This window comes from Nymphalis io, chromosome 16, assembly GCF_905147045.1.
Source record: "Nymphalis io chromosome 16, ilAglIoxx1.1, whole genome shotgun sequence".
Lineage (NCBI taxonomy): Eukaryota > Metazoa > Arthropoda > Insecta > Lepidoptera > Nymphalidae > Nymphalis > Nymphalis io.
In genome coordinates, this window is record NC_065903.1 from 5,031,265 (window position 1) to 5,049,655 (window position 18,391).

At 31.4% G+C, this 18,391-nt stretch overlaps 3 protein-coding genes across 6 annotated transcripts; 2 read left to right on the top strand and 1 right to left on the bottom strand.

The window, feature by feature from the left end:
* Nucleotides 1-1,652: 1,652 nt before the first annotated feature.
* Nucleotides 1,653-4,136, top strand: LOC126774403 (glutamate-rich WD repeat-containing protein 1). The gene is made up of 7 exons (XM_050495915.1): nucleotides 1,653-2,051; nucleotides 2,145-2,313; nucleotides 2,394-2,612; nucleotides 2,863-2,999; nucleotides 3,081-3,235; nucleotides 3,512-3,729; nucleotides 3,980-4,136. The coding sequence occupies exons 1-7, from the start codon at nucleotides 1,735-1,737 to the stop codon at nucleotides 4,115-4,117; spliced, it is 1,353 nt and encodes a 450-aa protein (XP_050351872.1). The 5' UTR covers nucleotides 1,653-1,734; the 3' UTR covers nucleotides 4,118-4,136.
* Nucleotides 4,133-9,302, bottom strand: LOC126774384 (mismatch repair endonuclease PMS2). The gene is made up of 8 exons (XM_050495888.1): nucleotides 9,130-9,302; nucleotides 8,841-9,000; nucleotides 7,154-7,297; nucleotides 6,847-7,048; nucleotides 5,173-6,669; nucleotides 4,883-5,081; nucleotides 4,656-4,805; nucleotides 4,133-4,280 (listed from the first exon to the last, which is right to left on the bottom strand). The coding sequence occupies exons 1-8, from the start codon at nucleotides 9,217-9,219 to the stop codon at nucleotides 4,203-4,205; spliced, it is 2,520 nt and encodes an 839-aa protein (XP_050351845.1). The 5' UTR covers nucleotides 9,220-9,302; the 3' UTR covers nucleotides 4,133-4,202.
* A 531-nt stretch (nucleotides 9,303-9,833) lies between these two features.
* Nucleotides 9,834-15,498, top strand: LOC126774420 (WW domain-binding protein 2). 4 transcript variants are annotated; one of them, XR_007669807.1, is made up of 8 exons: nucleotides 9,834-10,041; nucleotides 10,346-10,520; nucleotides 10,620-10,779; nucleotides 11,521-11,651; nucleotides 11,847-12,075; nucleotides 12,158-12,204; nucleotides 12,756-12,838; nucleotides 14,956-15,019. XR_007669807.1 is itself a non-coding variant. In XM_050495947.1 (7 exons), the coding sequence occupies exons 1-7, from the start codon at nucleotides 9,986-9,988 to the stop codon at nucleotides 15,001-15,003; spliced, it is 783 nt and encodes a 260-aa protein (XP_050351904.1). In that variant the 5' UTR covers nucleotides 9,834-9,985; the 3' UTR covers nucleotides 15,004-15,498. The 4 variants fall into 4 exon arrangements, 2 of the variants coding, with proteins under 2 accessions (XP_050351904.1, XP_050351903.1); XR_007669808.1 differs by having other exon boundaries at nucleotides 11,847-11,976; nucleotides 14,956-14,974; XM_050495947.1 differs by lacking the exon at nucleotides 12,158-12,204 and having other exon boundaries at nucleotides 11,847-11,976; nucleotides 14,956-15,498.
* Nucleotides 15,499-18,391: the final 2,893 nt, after the last annotated feature.

The following is an 18,391-nucleotide window of genomic DNA, read 5'->3' on the forward strand; positions in this document are numbered from 1 at the left end:
ATTTAAATGACATTTGTATCATATGTACTATATTAGACTACGTATTTGACTTTCAAAGATACCTAATATGGTAAAAATCAATTTCAATGGATCACAGTCATTAACTTATATTATTGCCGATACGGCGTTGTTCACAAATAATCTTCAAGATTAACAATAAACTTAAGATTAACATTGAAATGCATTTTTCATCGATACAAACTCTTATGAAAACACTATCCGTATTCAACGTATCAAGGCCATTATTACGAACATTCTGAAATTCTGAATTATGTTTATTTTAAACGAATACCTATAACTAGCCTGTAAAAATTAAATGTTTGATCCTAACTTATAAATACGACAAATTTCACTGATAAGGTACTCATATTAAAATGCTCATCACGAAAATATCTACTTGTTTTTGTTGATAATATATATAGAAAAAGTATTTTTCCTGAGTACAACAAATAGATTGTTAAGTTAGTATGCTATGGTACTGTATAATAAATATATGAAAGTATTTTTTATACTAACCGAAACATAACAAAATCAAGAATAACGTGAAAATTTAGGCGAAATTGTATAGGCGAGCGAGTGACGTTGGGTGATGTGACGTCACGCATCGATCCAGATCGTTCGAGAAAATAATTTAAGAACTCGTAACTTTAAAAATTTGTAAAAAAATCATTTTTGCAGATATCGTAAAAAATCATACACCAGTTTTTTTTTTTATATTTTAAATATGATTTTTTGAGATCATAAAAATATAAGCTCATCTTCCTAATTTGGGCAGCTCTTTATTATAAGAACATAACTTACGTTATATATTATTAGGTTAAATGTAATAATGTTTTATTAAATAAAATATATTTATTTATCATCGTAACCCATTCTAAATTATTGATATAAGAAACATTAACAAATCTTCTCCGCTCACCGCTGTACTTCGCACATCGCTCTCCACTCATTGCTACTAATAAGCGCCGCGTAGATGTTGTCTTTCTTACGGAGGTTCATAATTCCAAATTTGCACGCAACCAATCGCGTTTCGTAGACCCTAGACTATACAACAAAATTTATAAAATCTTAAAAATACACAATTTACTGTAAAATACAACAAATACAAAGACTGTAAAATAAAATTATTTATTGTACACTAATTATTACGCACATGCACAAATAACCGCACACACATACACAGTGATTACTAAAGTAGCTAAGATGCACATGCACACGGGCTATGTGGTCAAATGAAGTGAAATTTGACTTCTAATTTTCCAAGATACAGGTTATCGCCTAGTTTGGAAGTCAATTAAATTATTTTTGAGTATCAACTATAATTAGCTTACCACATGTCATGTAACTAGTTTTTATTTTATTATTTCTTTTTTTTTACTTAGTTTTATAAAAACTCTGTTTACTGTTTATGTGTAAGGCTGTTTTTTTTAATAAATACCTATTATTATTACTTCACTGGTGCCTAATGAGTCGAGTGTGGAATGTTAATAAAACACGAAATTGAGGTAATTTGGAAGTACTTTGATGATTGATGATTTTCATCCTTTTTTTCCTCGGCACTTAATATTCTTTTCCTCAAGTATTTTTCATCTGTGGGGAAAACTGATTGACATTTATATTAATTGACATTTGACATTGAAGGATAATTTATTTGAATTTTCGAGTAAACACGTGCTGCTAACTAAACTTTTCATATAACATCTTAAATAAAAATTGTAATATTAGAAATTAAAAATGTCTAATGAACATGAAGATTATATGGAAGAGAGCTCATCTGGAAGTGAAGATGAAGATATGGATGAGGGTGAAGAGGGAGAGGGTAATGATGAGGATACTCGGCCCAATATTTATTTGCCCGATCAGCCTTTAAAGGAGGATGAACATTTAATATGTGATCAGTCGGCTTACATTATGCTACATCAGGCACAAACAGGTGCACCTTGCCTGAGTTTTGATATCATTACTGATAACCTCGGCAACGATAGACATGAGTTCCCTATGACAACATATTTAGTTGCCGGTACTCAGGCATCCAGCGCACAATTGAATAAGTATGGCTTTAATTTGAAACTATTTAGCTTATATAATATTATATAATATATGTATATATGTATATCTAATTTGAAATATGATTTCTTTTTTAGTCTTTTAGTGGTCAAAATGTCAAATCTACATCCAACTTCAAAATCAGAAGACGACGAAAATTCAGAGGATGAGGATGATGATGACGAGGATGAAGAGGAAGATGAAGAAAAGAAACCTCAAATGACATTCTCATTTATAAAACATCAAGGATGTGTCAATAGAATTAGGGTATATTTTATTACAACATACTCATTATTATTAAGATACCAATGAAAACTATATTGTTAAATTAATAATCATAATTTCAGGCAACAAATTTTAAAAATTCCATTTTGGCAGCAAGCTGGTCTGAACTTGGTAGGGTCGATATTTGGAATATAACCCAACAGTTGCAAGCTGTAGATGAGCCTGCTTTGCTTGAAAGGTACAATCTCGATACTGTTAACAACCCTGTGAAACCATTATATTCTTTTAATGGACATCAACAAGAAGGTTTTGGTATTGACTGGTGCCCTACAGAACAAGGTGTAAGTTGAATGTTTTTGATATCTAAACAATGAATAAAACTGAGATCTGTGATTTTAGAAGTGACACAGGTATAATAAACCACAGTAAAACATTTAAGACTTAAAACCCCTTTTTATTTAATAACTGTTAAATAAATTTCAGAAACAATGTTTGAGCCTTTTCATAGAAATAAATAATGTATTGAAATATTTAAAATGTATGTTGTTATCAAACAAAATTTTCTTTACCAAAGCTGAATTTGTTTTATAGGTATTAGCAACTGGAGATTGTAGGAGAGATATACACATATGGAAACCAAATGAAGGAGGTACTTGGACAGTGGATCAACGTCCATTAATTGGACACACAAGCTCTGTTGAAGATATACAGTGGTCACCTAATGAAAGGTAAAAAATATAGATATGCAATAAGTTCAATTATTTATAAAATATGTATATTTAAGTTTATAACAATGTTAATTCTTACAGAAATGTATTAGCATCATGTTCAGTAGACAAGACTATAAGAATATGGGATACAAGAGCACCACCTCACAAAGCTTGCATGCTGACAGCTGAAAATGCTCATGAAAATGATATAAATGTTCTGTCATGGAACAACAAAGAGCCATTTATTGCTAGTGGTGAGTTCATTACATATTTATATTATAAAGCTGGGAAGATTATTTGATTGAAAATGTTGGTGTCAGTATATGATTACAGACTATGATTTGAATATTCTTTTTGTCATAGTTAGTAACCATTATGGTAAACTGTATTAAATGGGTAGGTAAAAAACAATTGAATGTGGATATAGCCACAACAAGCTATTTATGTAATACAGGCCCATAAGATCAACAACAGCTTATTCTCAAAATTATTAATCTTGCATAGAATTTAATAGATTCAATTTTTTTTAGGTGGAGATGATGGTTTTCTTCATATTTGGGATTTAAGGCAGTTTCCTAGTAACACCCCTGTTGGTACATTTAAACATCATACAGCACCAATCACTTCAGTTGAATGGCATTGGTCAGAACCTAGTGTTTTGGCATCAGCTGGTGAGGACAACCAGGTTGCCCTCTGGGATTTAGCAGTTGAAAGGGATGATGAAGAAGTTGTAGATGAAGAATTAAAGGTATATTGTCACTTAATAATGTTTATAAAATGGTACAATAGATTCAACTTTGAATCTATTAAATTGTTTTGTTCTGATTATTCAGTTGTTAATCTAAAATAAGAGTAAATAGTTTTTGTTCTATAGCAGAAAATTGAGCAATTATTGATATTTTCACTGCAAGTTATAATACTTATATATATAAATTACTTGAATGAAAATCTAATCCTCTTTAATTGAATGAATGTTATGAATCGAAAATATGTTTCAGAACCTGCCACCACAGTTACTATTCATTCATCAAGGACAAACTGATATCAAAGAACTTCATTGGCATAAACAAATACCTGGGGTCATTGTGACTACTGCACATACAGGTTTTAATATATTTAAAACTATTAGTGTATAAAATAAAATAATGAAAACAAAAAAAATATATGTTTTATTTAAATATTCAAGTAAAGCTTTTATGATTTCACAGATATTTTAAATCATCAGATTCTGTCATCATTAGTTTGAACCATTGCTAGGTTAACAAGATGGCGAATTGTAGGTCTGCCATGTGGACAATTCTGTAAAAAAAAGACATAATTACTTTTTAAACATTATTGTAAACTTTGTTCTTTGTGAGATTTACTAAATAAACATTTAAAAAAAAAAGTAGACCAAAAAAGTATATGAAAGTTTATAATCTTTAATAACAATTATGAATACAGATTATTTTACACTTGTTTATGAGTATTTGACTATAACATAAAAGTTAGTAACTTGTACTTAGTGAAATAAACTAGTGACTATGCAGGTGCATCTCATCAGGGTACCTACTCAACCATTCTTCTACCAATAAACATTTCGGCTTTGAATTGTGGGTGATTCAATGTAATTACAGGTACAGGGAATAGAACATCTTAGAATATCATGTCATCAAACAATTAAACAGTAATTACCCAGGGTTTATCAATTTCCGCCATATGATCAACTAGTTGACGCATGTCAGATTTACCTAAAGCTGTCCCAATCATGACAGATTTTCTACAAGCTCTAGATGCAAACATTGCCCTTACTCGACTTGGCCTGCAGTATTCAGATTGGTTTTCCTTCAAACAATAACAATAAATAATAATTTTTAATACATTACTATCATTATTTAGTGAAAATAAATATTTATACCAACTTTTAGCATAAACAGAAGCTCTTCAATATCATCTTTGCCAAATATCCAATTCTTAGACATTGGGATTGTTAAAAGTTTGACTCGCTTAGTAGGTGGAGCACCTTCATCTATCTTAAAAGTAAAGCCATTCTTTTTGAAAACACCCACATTATCCATTAATATTTGTTCATTGACACCTGTTAGCTCTAATTGTTGAGGACTAAAAATTAAAATATTCCTTTCTCATATAAATATTTAACAAACATTTAATGTTTAACATATGCCTTGAAACTTAAGTAAAATTTACTTACATAACAAGTTTTTGACTTGTTAATTCCGTTGTTTTTTGTAATGTTTCAAAATTATAAATTTCATCAGTAGCATGTTGATCTATTATAAAAAGATCATCATCTAACTTGGTTATTATAAAGCCTAAATTAAACTGACCCACAATAGACATATTTTTAAATGATTCTTTTGATATTTCCTTACTTAATTCTTCTTCACATTTCTTGTTGAAAACTGGATTAATGGTCGATTTAAATTTTATCCTATCAGGATTAGATTTAGCAAAATTATTGTCAGACAAATTTGCTAATTTTTTAACATGTTCCAGAGAGGTTTTCAAATTTATAGATTTTCTTGCATGTTTGCCTAGATCTTCTTTATCAGTTACTACTTTGTGTATTTTCAATTTTGGTGTGTCTATTTCTACACATTTTGTTTTGCAATATATAGTATAAGACTCTTCGCTTACATTGTCTGTCATTTCTTTTTCTATTGAAACAGGTAATTCATAATCTCTAGTTAAATTTTCTTTTTCATCTGTTTTAATACTTTTTGCATCAGTAGATTCAGAATTTTCTTGTTTAGAAAAGTCTTTTGGGTCCAATGACCTTGATTCGGACTCATATTTTACTTCATTTTCTAGTATGTCTTCTTCATCAGGATTATAACTTCTTTTTATTGTTATAAAATCATCTAAATTTGATGAAGACTTTCTCTTTAATTCTGATTTTCCAGGAGAATCCTCTTTACTATTCATAGATGATTCAGATCGATTACTAAATTGTTTTAAGAATGAGTTAAAGATTCTTGGTTGTTTAAGTTCAGGTTCAAGTTTTTGACTAAGTGATGACATTGTCTCTACTTTTAATGTTCTAGGTACATTTTCAAAAAGTTTTGATAGCGAAGCTTTAAGAACATCCAATATAAACTTCTCCTTTGTTAAAAATACTTTCCTCTTATCTGGAGTAACGTTTACATCTACTGAAATTCTTTCCACATTAATGTTAAGAAAAATAAAAGGATATTGATTAGGGTTGTACTGCCTATATATTTCATTAACCAATTTTATAACTTTAGTAGGTTCACAAGGTCTTGAATTTACAAAAAAATATTGCCTATCCGTGCTGGATCGGCCACAACCATGTTCACAAGAAGATATATATCCTACAAGTTCTACTGGATCAGGTAAATTCTTATAACCTTGTGACTTTTGGGTACTTGTTGTTACCATTTCTTGTGAAAGTTTGGTTTCATCATTTTGTGCATCATTTGAATCTTCAGATAAATCTATTTCAACATCTTCTATATTGATACTTTCACCATTTTCTTTTACCTCTCCAGATAAACCCTTAAATATATTATCTTTTATATTGGATGCATAATCTGATTTAATTTCAAATATATTTTGTAATTGTTTAAGGCCAAAAACACAAGCAATATTATCCTTATAAGATAAAGATCCTTGAGTAGCTACAACTACTGATTTATTTGAAGCACTAACATGATTAGTGCAGGTTATCCTAAAAATTGAAAATGTTGGGCTAGTTCCAATGACACTAAATTTATATAAATAGTAGCATTGAAGTGTTAAACTTTTCTCATTATATATAAGCACAATTATTGTATGTTTTTATATATATTATATTTAAAGTATACATTAAAAACTGATATTTCATTATAATAGTTATAATACTTACTTAACTCCTATTGATATTAAACAATATGCATATAATAAATTTGTCATTTTGTTAAACTCTCTTTTAGCATTTTTGTGGAATTCCTTTTTCCTTACTGGTAGAGAACAAAAAAGATTTGACAAGGAAACAGTTGTTCCAATTTGCCGGGAACATGGTGTCTTATTTGTTATATTTCCTTTATGGTCATACTGTATTTTAGTGGCTGAAGATAAAATATAAATAAAATAATAGTATTTACTCTTAAGTTTAATATATAGCTAATAAGCAAAGTGGCTGTATACTATAAAAATAGTTAAATAATACTTACCAAATTGAGAACTTTTATGTCTAGTAGTGATTGTAAGGTCTGCCAAAGAACACAAAGAACTTAATGCTTCTCCTCTAAAACCGAAACTCGATACTCCTAGCAAATCAGAGTAATCATTCAGTTTTGAAGTATGGTATTTTAATGCTGAAAAATACAATGTTTATTTTTATTTAAATTTGCATTGAAAACAGGATATATATATATATATATATATATATATATATATATATAGGACAATAGGATATATTCAAAAATAGAAATATTTCATAATATGGTTAAGCACATAGAATATAAATTAATATAATTAATTGAAATATACTTAAATGTTCATTTATTAAATGATTTATAATAAAAGAAGGTTAATTTATATAAAACACCAAAACCGTTGACAACATTGCTTAGTACAACAATATATCAATGATATTGACCAAGATTTCAGTTCCATGCTGAATTCTGTATGACCGTCTTGTAAAGAACACTGCTTTTTGTGTTACATCACATTAAGTCAATTCATTTAAATATTTTTGAGAGAATACTATCTTTTAGAATGACAGGCTGTATTGTAAAGTAAAAAAAAGGAACTATGAAAGGCATCCCACAACAGATTTTATGAAAACCATACTTGATAATATTTTTTTTTTTTTATATTCGCCGGGAGGGCAAATGACTCTACTCCACCTGTTGGTAAGTGGTAGTAGAGTCCAAACGCGACGACGGCCAGTACAGACGGGAAAAACGTTCTGCACTAGCCGCCTTCGCCTTGCCGGCCCGCAAGATGCCTCTTCACGCCTCGTTTGAAGGAACCCGGGTTGTAAGAGGAGGGGAATACGTGAGCTGGTAAGGAATTCCATTTTTTGGAAGTGCGACAAAGAAAGGAGTTGCCAAATTTCTTTGTTCGCGATGGAATTGATGTCACAGTTAGGCGGTGACATCGAGAACCAGCTCGCGTGGACTTAAGAAGGAAGGGGGAAGCAGGAATTAGAGAGAATAATTCCTCAGAGCACTCGCCGTGATACAGTCGATAGAAAGCGCTCAGTGCTGCTATCTCACGACGCAATTGTAAAGGTTCAAGGGTGTTTGTGACCTTTACGTCGCCAATAATGCGTACGGCACGTCGCTGCAACCGGTCCAAGGCCTCAAGTAGGTACTTAGCGGAGCCATCCCAAAGGTGCGAGCAATATTCCACGCAAGACCGTACCTGTGTTTTGTACAGCAGGCACAGTTGTTGTGGCGTGAAAAAGCGCCGCACCTTGTTCAGAACTCCGAGTTTCCGTGAAGCTGTTTTTATAACAGCCTCGATGTAATCCCTTGGACTAAGGTCGCAGCGAACGTCAATCCCCAGCATGGCGATTTTGCTTTATTTATATTTGCATGTTTTTTCTTATTAGATATTTTATGTGAAATAAAGTTCTTTTAGAATGTTAATCTATGAACTTATAGGTGACATTATACCTTAATACATCACTGGTTGTTACGCCTATTGGTTTTTACACACAAAAATGATTGGTCCCTCAATATTGTTATAACAGATTTTGACTATTAACATTTGTTAATATAGTCGAAAGGCACAGAAGCAAATAAACTTTTATTTGTCAATAAGTGATCAGCAGTGGTATCAATAAGATCAAAGTTGTGACAACACTTGTGGCAATAATTAGATTGGTACATTCTCTCACGCAATACATACTTAGAGCTAAAAAATTATCTTCTGTTACACCTGATCCATTGTCCGTAACTTCAATTAAGTCAATACCAAAATTTTTTAGTCTTATGTCAATATTTGTAGCACCTGCATCCAGAGAATTTTCTACTAATTCCTTAACTGCTACTGCTAAACTGAGCACCACCTTTAATTTTTAGACAGATTACTCGAGATTAATTTCATTTACTTAAATATAATTGAAGTAGAGCAAATGCAATACAACTATTAAAAATTATAAACATATATTTTTAAAAATTATAACAAATCACTGCACCTGGCCAGAACATATTTTGTGCACTGTGTCATTGTTAATAGGTTTAATACCATTAACTTGAACTCCAGACAAATCATTTATATCTTCCATGATTAATTATAGATTTTCCTTAAATTAATCAAAACACAAGTTAAAATTATTTACAAAACAATAATAATACATAATTTTCATATTCCCGCTAAGCTTAACAAAGTCAAAATGTCAAATTCAAAATTTAATATAACTTAGAGACTAGCGTAGTGATTAGTACTGAGATAGTACGAACATACCGATTAATTTTATAACATGTCATGGAATATTTCGATTTCTTGTTTTTCGAATATAATTATATAGTTTGTAAGTTGTCCTTAAATTATTCATTGTTTACAAACAAATTACAGTATCATATAATGATACTGTAATTTTTAGTTACCGAGAAAATAATATGAAATTTCTTGATTTTAAAATTTATTTTTAGTAAGTACCTGCATTAATTGCATTATATAACTTATCTTAGAAATAAGTCATAATCTTGTAAAAATTTGTAATATTAACAACCATTTTATAATCGGTTTATGTTAAAAGCTTAAAATAATTAAATATACATTTTTCGATAAATTGAAGATAAGTCGATTGTATTGTAACGATCGAAAATGAAGGTATCAAAGACTCAAAGTACAGTATGACACACGTCTTGACTTGTCGAAGTTGAAACATTAAAAAAAAAGTATGAAAACAGGACTATCATACGTCAATTTCGTGTGTCAGTTGGCACTATGTCAGTAAAGTTCGAGACTTTCTAGTTTTTACGCAGTTTTTCCTTTATCATCGATTAGCTGAGGAGGACAACAACAGAGATTAACTTTATTATTCAACCATGTCTCTAAATACAGCTCATGCTGACCACGGTGTTCTGATACATGCTGGTGAAGTGTAAGTATTCCATTATTTCACAAGTACAATAACAAACACTCCACTTGATGCAATCAATATTTTTATTTACACCTTATGACTCATAGCATACCTATAGTTTTACAGGCCGGGAAAAAGTAATATTACTTAAAACAGCTACAAAGGAACTTTTCATAACCATTTCGATAAAAGCGTATTTTTCCTTAGGTATTTTTTTACAAGCAGAAGCTTGTAAAATACAAAACGAGTTATATAAAACTACTCTCATGTAGCTTTTTAATAGTAATAAAAAGTAACTAAAATGTACTCATTTCATTTTTTTCAGTATCATCTTATTTTCCGATAATGTAGCCGTGGAATTCTATGGAAATGAGACACCGGAATTTAAAGGCACAAAAAATGGTCGTATGTATCTTACAACTCATCGCATGATATATAACTCGAAGGCCAATTCAGATACACTTCGATCATTTAGTTTTCCTTTCATAGCACTACAAGATGTAAGTATTACAAAATAATATTGCAAACATTTATTATTGCCATTTATATATTTTTATTTTAAGAATATAGAAAATAAAAAAATTATACTTGTTTTTTAGGTAGCTGTAGAACAACCAATGTTTGGTGCAAATTACATCAAGGGGAAAGTAAGAGCTCAACCAAATGGAAATTTCATTGGTGAAGTTAAATTCAAGCTAACATTCAAATCTGGAGGAGCAATTGAGTTTGGACAGGCGATGCTTAAAGCAGCACACCTTGGTAAAAATATAACTAATAATAATACATTAGAAATAATTTTAGAATCAATATTTACTTTTATCTGTCATGTTAATTCAGTGTCAACTTTGTATGCTGCTATAAAACATTGACAATGATATCATATCATTTGTATTTATTCCAATAATAAGTCAGTATGACTATGTAATTTCCTAAATCAATTTATTGAAAAATATAATATATATTTACATATATAAGACTCACTTTAGCTATTAAAGAAACATTTTGATTTATTTCACCATTTGTTAGAAAATCAATTAATAAAGTCATTCTATTTTCTGTACTAGTGCATTTAAAATTTAGGCTAATCATGCAAAATATAGAATGAATTTCAAGTTTAAAATAACCAAGATGATTAACGATGGTGATAATTTGATATTTGTTAATGATTTCAATTACTTTAATATATTTGCTCAAAGTCATCAAGACAATTTTAATGCATCATTAACTGTTTCTGTAGAACAGGATATAATAAAATTGTTGACTTAGTTCAAAAAGAAATAGTTATGTAATCAAGTGTATAATTTTTGTGCTCATAATTTATTCATTAGGATTATGTTTTTAGGTTAGAATAAGATTAGTTTAAAAATCAAAATAAAATCATTTCTGCACCAAAAAATTATTTAATGATATTCAAATTTTTTATGAAGATTTATTATAGCCTCTTGGCTATAATTTCTTTTGATCTTTATTTACATTTGTCAAGATTATATTATTTGACAGCATCAAGGCATACCTCACCGAATGCACCACCGCCACCTTACACTCCTCCTTCTGGACCTTGGTATGCTGCCCCACCTCCGGCATATGCTCCTCCACCGCAAGGTTATTATGGTTGGGTGCCACCATATAATGTAAGTTAGAGCTTAAAACTTCTACTAATATCTATACAACAAGCTAATGTCTGCTGACCAAGTGAGATAATGAAAATTATAATTTTTTTACATTCAAGTTATTGAGTTGTGTTCTTACACATAATACTGTATAGTAATTTCACAATTTAAACACGTAATAGTTAATAAACTATGTAACATAATTATTTTTTACAGGCATTTCCTGATCAACCATCTCCGAACTCTGTCTTCGTTTCGAATAGTCCACCTCCTTACCCTGGTGTGATGGGTGCAGCATATCCGCCTGGAGCAGGATTCTCCGGTGCTGCCGGACCTGGCCCCACAGGTGTGCAAAACAATGGTTATCCGGCTAATATGCCGCCCCCGGGCTACCCGGGTAACGCCAACATGCCGCCTCCTGGCTACCCAGGAGGCTTTGTCCCAGGTGCTCCCAGCATGTCATCAAGTGGTAAGATATATTTTTAATAGAAACAATGAGTTTTATAAAATTATTGACAATTTTACAGGTTATTACATAGCACTTGTCAAGTGGATATAACAATACTTAATCAAGGTATTATGTTAATTAAAGTTTAAAAATGTTTGTTAAAATGAATAACAAGTACTGCACTCCAATATTAATATGATGCTAGATAATGAGTTAAATTTGTCTTTCCTATGCAATTGTCCTAACAACTCACTATAATTATTGTAGTCATAGTCCCAACTACATAAGGGTACAATCTGCATTGAGTGAAAAGCTCAAAAGTTTATGACTAAACTTATTCATTTACTTTGTAATATATATTAATTTTGTCTTTGGATCAAATTGTCAATAAATTTTATTTAACCGTTTTATCATAATTATATTAACATAGTGATATCTTCATGGAGCTTCATAATGAGTGGATTTATTATTTTAAATATTTTTTAGTGTGTTTTTTCTTAGATTTAGAAAACATTATAGATTTAGAGATTCGTAGTTAGATATTTCATAGCAATGCTACTAATGTTGCTTATTTTGTTGATAGTACACATTACGTGCATAAAACAGATTTATAGTATTAGGAATAGATTATGATGTAATTTAGAATTTATGAAGATTAGTTTAAATAATTATTTCAGATGCTAAAGCAGCAGAGGCAGCTCAGAGTGCCTACTATGATCCAAATAAGCCTCAAACAGCTTATGTGCCACCGCCCTACAATGTAAGTTATTATTTTGTCACATCTGATAGGATTACCATTTAATTTAGGGTACTAAGCAATAAGTAGTATTCATTTATTTAGTTATAGATATTATTATTACTATACTAGTAATGTTTAGAAATATTATTAGCAATTATATTAATAAAAAAGTTTAAGTTTAAGAAACTAACTAAGCTTTTCGCCGGTTTCTCTCAGTTCTCAGGTATTTCTTCACAAATTGATGATATGTTATGACAATCAATAAGTATATTTAAAATATGCTTATTCATAATCTTTCATATAATTTATCAAAAAATGATAATTGAGAATGAAAGCCTAGTATTAAGGTTTAGTTGTAGCTCGCTGGTTCAAAAGGGGGCAAGTATGATATTTTAGGTGCTCAATTTATAATTATAATTCGTCTGGTGATCAGCAGTGACGGAAAACATCCCGAGGTAACCAGTGCGGCGATGGTCATATAATTAAGAATGCTTTATTAAAGAAATTAAAGTTTCCAGTCTTATAATATGCCTAAAACAAATGGTGTCTTATTTTTTATTATTTTAAAATTTTTTCACTATCAAAATAGGCTATTTTCACATTCATTAAAGAAACTATACTTAAACCTACCGTCTGAGATTAGTATTCTATAGTCCCCGTCAATAAATATTGCACATCGACGTTTGAAATAGATAATCTGCTAATTTCGGCTTCGTAGAGCGATTTCTGTATCGCAACTCGCACACTACCCATGTGAGGCGTCCAATTTAAAATATATATATAGAGTCGCGGAAATGAAGATGCTGCGTTGGATGTGTGGCGTTACGCGACTAGATCGCATTCGTAACGAGCACATCCGTGGTAGCCTTGGCGATGTTGTGAGGGACGATATGAGAGAGCACGATCTCACTTAGCACGCTTTAGATCGGGCAAAGTGGAGGCAAAGATGCAGGAAAGCGGACACTGGCGTTACTAGGCCGGGAAAACGCTAGGCAGAAGAAGAAGAAGATATAGAGTTGTAAAACTGCTAATTTTTAGTAATTTAAAGTTGTACGATGGTATCTTTAGTGTGTTGTTCTGTTGTAGTTATCAAAAACGCAGGGTGCGTTGTCGATATCTAGAACAGAAAACATCACAAATTACAACAAATTTGTTGAAAGACCCTCCAATTCAAACACCATTTCATTCAGACACGAAATTCCTGTTGGCTCAAAATTGACGAAAACCCAGATTTACGATTACGACGTCCTCACAAGGAGAGTTTTACAGTTTTCGGTGGATACGGTACTTGTTGAACATGTGCACAGCGTTGCGATTGCCAACGTATCATTCGGATTTTAATCCAATTAAAAAAATGCTCTCAACTGAAAATCTATGTAGCCGCTAGAAACGTGGATATGAATTTAATTACAGTAAAAATTATTGACTGAAAATATAAATATGATCGTTACTGAAGAATGGAAAAAGGTTTGCGATTATGCGATCAAATGTGTAAATGAATATCGAATAATACAACACGATTTAGACAAGTACACTGATAGACTTGCGACAAATACAGCTGACAGTGACAATGATATTGACCTCATTGAGAGCACATACCAAGCTCCAAACATTCTACGTAATTCGCCAAAAAACATTGTCCAGTAAGGGAAATTATCTGTAGCACACTTTGATTAGGCATATGCAGGCTTCCTCACGATGTTTTCCTTTACTGAAAAGCACGAGATGAATTATAAACAGAAATTAATCACATGAAAATTCAGAGGTGCTTGCCCGGGTTTGAACCCACGTTTATCGGTTAAGATTCACATTCACGGTTCTTACCACTGGGCCATCTCGACTTAATTATATCGACCTACCTAATATCATCGAAATTCTGCCACATGTGTATTCCACCAACCCGCATTGCAGCAGCGTGGTGGAATAAGCTCCAAACCTTCTCCTAAAAAAGGGAGAGGAGGCCTTAGCCCAGCAGTGGGACATTTACAGGCTGTTACTTACTTACACTTTGATTATTATCGAATACTTATTAAAATTATAAAAACTTTGATTATTTACGCGTCTCTTTCCAAAAGTGTTGGGGGCAAAATTAATGAAATAGGCGCATGTATATAATTGTACAAAATCTCATTTTTCAGGATCAACCACCAACTTATCAGGAGTCTACGTCAAAGAAAGACAACTAAAGCACTGTCCTCACTACCACATGGACCCTCCCCGCCACACGGCTTATATTAATTCAAATGAGACTAATTAAGCTTTGAATGTTGTTTCACAAAATATAATTATTGCAATTAGAGTCAGTGGCAAAAATATAAAAATATTTGCCTTTACACATTCCAATATTCTATGGTGGCTAATAAATTGTGCTAGTAAATTATAAGGCTGTTTTTAATCACTTACAAGCTAAAACACATGTTACCAAAGTAAAAAAACATGTTTGATTGTAAAATAAGATTTATTGGTGTTAAAAGTATTATATAATCTAAACAACGTTAGAGTTTGTTGATATTCTTTTATTTATTTAAAATGTAATTTTCAGTCAGTGTTTCTGCTTTTTTAACATTATATAGTATATGTAAATAAACTAATCTATTTAATAGAGATTGATTGTTATATAAAAAGTTAGAGCTATTTTGCTGTAGAAAATGTTTGTTCTACAATTATTTATTTAAATTATAATTCACTATTAATAAATTGTATTCAAATATTTCATAATTGTTTTAATAATTTTTTAAATATTGTTGACAAAGATATTTACAATTTACTATAAATTATTAATATTCAATCATTGTTGTACTGAATTAAATATCCGTTTAGAGATGGTAAAACCGAAATAAAATAAATTTATCAATCAATCAATCAATCAACAGCCAATCGTTGTCCACTGCTGAACATAGGCCTCTCCCAAGGTGCGCCAAAGCTCCCTGTCCTCCGCCTTCCGCATCCAGTTGGTGCCCGCCACCTTCTTAAGGTCGTCGGTCCACCTGGCTGGAGGGCGACCTACGCTGCGCTTGCCGATTCGCGGTCTCCACTCTAGGTCTCGTCTGCTCCAACGGCCATCGGTCCTACTACATACGTGACCAGCCCACTGCCACTTCAGCCTGCTAATTTTGCAAGCTATGTCGGTGACTCCGGTTCTTTTCCGGATAATCTCATTTCTGATCTTATCCTTCAAAGATACTCCGAGCATAGCTCGCTCCATAGCACGCTGAGCGACTTAGAATTTGTGGACTAAATAAATTTATGGAGGATTGGAATTATATTAGTTTCTCTGTCTGCGGAATTATAGTTATTTTTATTCATGGATCGCAAACCAATTTATAAAATGCCTTAACCGATATAGATGCATTTACTGATATAATTGATTTAAACTATAATCGCCACCCGGATGGTTAACATAATTAGTTTTACCTTAAGGATAATCTTAAAGAACCTTAAAAATAGCGATATCATAGAAGAAGGTCCGTTTTAAGTTCGTAATCTTGCACTTAAAAGAAGTGATTAAATGTCAGTATTGAATATAGAAGATCAACTGATTTTTATGTCAATAATGAAAATTTCATGTGTCATTTTAAAATATTAAAACTTAATAAATATAAAAATGAAATTTTAATAGAAATGAAGTAGACTTAGTCAATACCATTTGTTTTTCATAATATGGGTAAGTTTTTGATGCAAGACGTAATAATTTTTAATTAACAGCTTTGTACAAAAAGTCTGCGTCTGTAGATTTATATGATAACAAAGCCAGCCTCTATAAAATCTGCCACTCAAGTATACAAAAGTTCAATTGCAGTTTCATTATTAATTATTTAAATAATTATTGTGTTATGTACTCTCTAAACAGGCGTTGAACTTTTGTACAAAGTTGTATACAAATAATTGGTTTAATAATTTACCATTAGTCTGTTGCGAGAAACTTATCAATGTGTTTCTTTTCACTTTAGCTTTAAAGTTGTACCTGTAGGATCGAAAGATCTTGTTCATTATCTAAATAAGTAAAATATAATGTGAACAACTGCCATTAGTAGAATAAATTCGTGTTTTTTTTAATATAATGATTATTGATTTTAAATAAATAGAAAGCAGACTTTAAATTAGGTCACGTGAGATATTGGTATCAATTGAATTGGTATTAGTTAAGTCTCTTTATTTTATACTATGAATATCATAATACACAAATAAAACTAATCGAGTGAAATGTAACCTACGTAGATTGGTCTGACCGGGCCTTACACCATATACTTACATAATATGTTGTATTACTCGTATATAATCGGGACAAAATATGTGCTATAAAAATGTTAAATATCAAGTGACTTATAAGTTGGTAAGTAATAATTTTTGCATAAAAATAATTCTGAGTGGCAGATTTATAATAATTTTAATGCTAGCAAGTTGTTATTATATTTTATCAGCATAATATTAATTTTCTTATATATTTCCTCAGAGATATAACTATACCAATGGCGCCTCATCCTCCGTGTACGCCAACAGCATCATGTATCCCAATACGATGTCATCCTACTCCACCGCCATGTCAAAATCCGGAACGATGTTTAAAACGGACGACGTCAAAAGGCTTAAAGCCATGTCGGAGCGCAGTTTCTATCATGGCCACCAAGTCGAAGACACATTGTGGTAGTTGCGGCAAGTTTAAACCTACCGATTCTGACCCAAGAAATGTAAAAGCTGTCGACAAATTTTTAAAACAGAAATCTAAGGAAGCGAAAATGAAAAAGCAAGATAGATTAACGGGGAGTCACAGTTACACAAATTACTCTAAAAAACAAGGCACGCCAAGAGCAAAGGGCGAGTGTTGCCCTGGTAAAGGCCATAGAGGACGGGTGAAAAGAGAGACAAAATGCTGTGAAATTCTTTAAGGAATTATCTCAATTACTTCTTAATAAAGTTCGTAGAATTGACGCTGAATATCCATATGTAAAATAGAAATATAACTATTTATGTTAATGTTTTAGAAATAAACGTTATTGCTCCTTCAATTATGTAGTTTCATCAATACACACCACTACGCAATATCCACCACTTAAATTGTCAATGTACCGCTTACCATGGTAAATAAAGTATTGTGTCCCATGTGTATGTAATAACAATTGCTTACTATTTCAATCCACGCTTCGCAATACAATGTATTATTGTTTGGCGATAGAATAACCGGTGAATTGGCGATATTAAACCTCAACGGGTCACAGAGCTCTATTAACCAGTACTTAGGTGTTTCGAACATAAATATATCCATATAAATTTGTTTCTGAGAATAAATATCATATTTGAATACCGATAATAATCATCAGTACTTAAAATGATAACTGATTTAGAGTTATTAATTTTCAGCCGTCAATTCATCAAAAAGTCTTAAGCCTTGCATATCAGAACCAACATGCAGTATTCACAAGCATCGACCAAGACCTGCACCATGTCCAGACCCTGAAAAGTGCTACAAAAAATGCATTAAAACCAAAAGCAAAAATAAATGCCCTAGTGCAATGGATACAGTCAGTCGATTGGGTTCGCCCTGCGAGTGCGCAAGGATACAATCTAAGGATTCTC

Coding starts and splice junctions, on each gene's coding strand:
- LOC126774403 (XM_050495915.1), top strand. CDS start 1,735: ATGTCTAATGAACATGAAGATTATATGGAAGAGAGCTCATCTGGAAGT. Junction 2,052..2,144: donor TCCAGCGCACAATTGAATAA/GTATGGCTTTAA, acceptor TTTCTTTTTTAG/TCTTTTAGTGGTCAAAATGT. Junction 3,000..3,080: donor CAGTGGTCACCTAATGAAAG/GTAAAAAATATA, acceptor TAATTCTTACAG/AAATGTATTAGCATCATGTT.
- LOC126774384 (XM_050495888.1), bottom strand. CDS start 9,219: ATGGAAGATATAAATGATTTGTCTGGAGTTCAAGTTAATGGTATTAAA. Junction 7,298..8,840: donor AGATAATTTTTTAGCTCTAA/GTATGTATTGCG, acceptor TGTATTTTTCAG/CATTAAAATACCATACTTCA. Junction 4,806..4,882: donor AGCTTCTGTTTATGCTAAAA/GTTGGTATAAAT, acceptor TATTGTTTGAAG/GAAAACCAATCTGAATACTG.
- LOC126774420 (XM_050495946.1), top strand. CDS start 9,986: ATGTCTCTAAATACAGCTCATGCTGACCACGGTGTTCTGATACATGCT. Junction 10,042..10,345: donor CTGATACATGCTGGTGAAGT/GTAAGTATTCCA, acceptor CATTTTTTTCAG/TATCATCTTATTTTCCGATA. Junction 12,100..12,755: donor TCCCAGCATGTCATCAAGTG/GTAAGATATATT, acceptor TAATTATTTCAG/ATGCTAAAGCAGCAGAGGCA.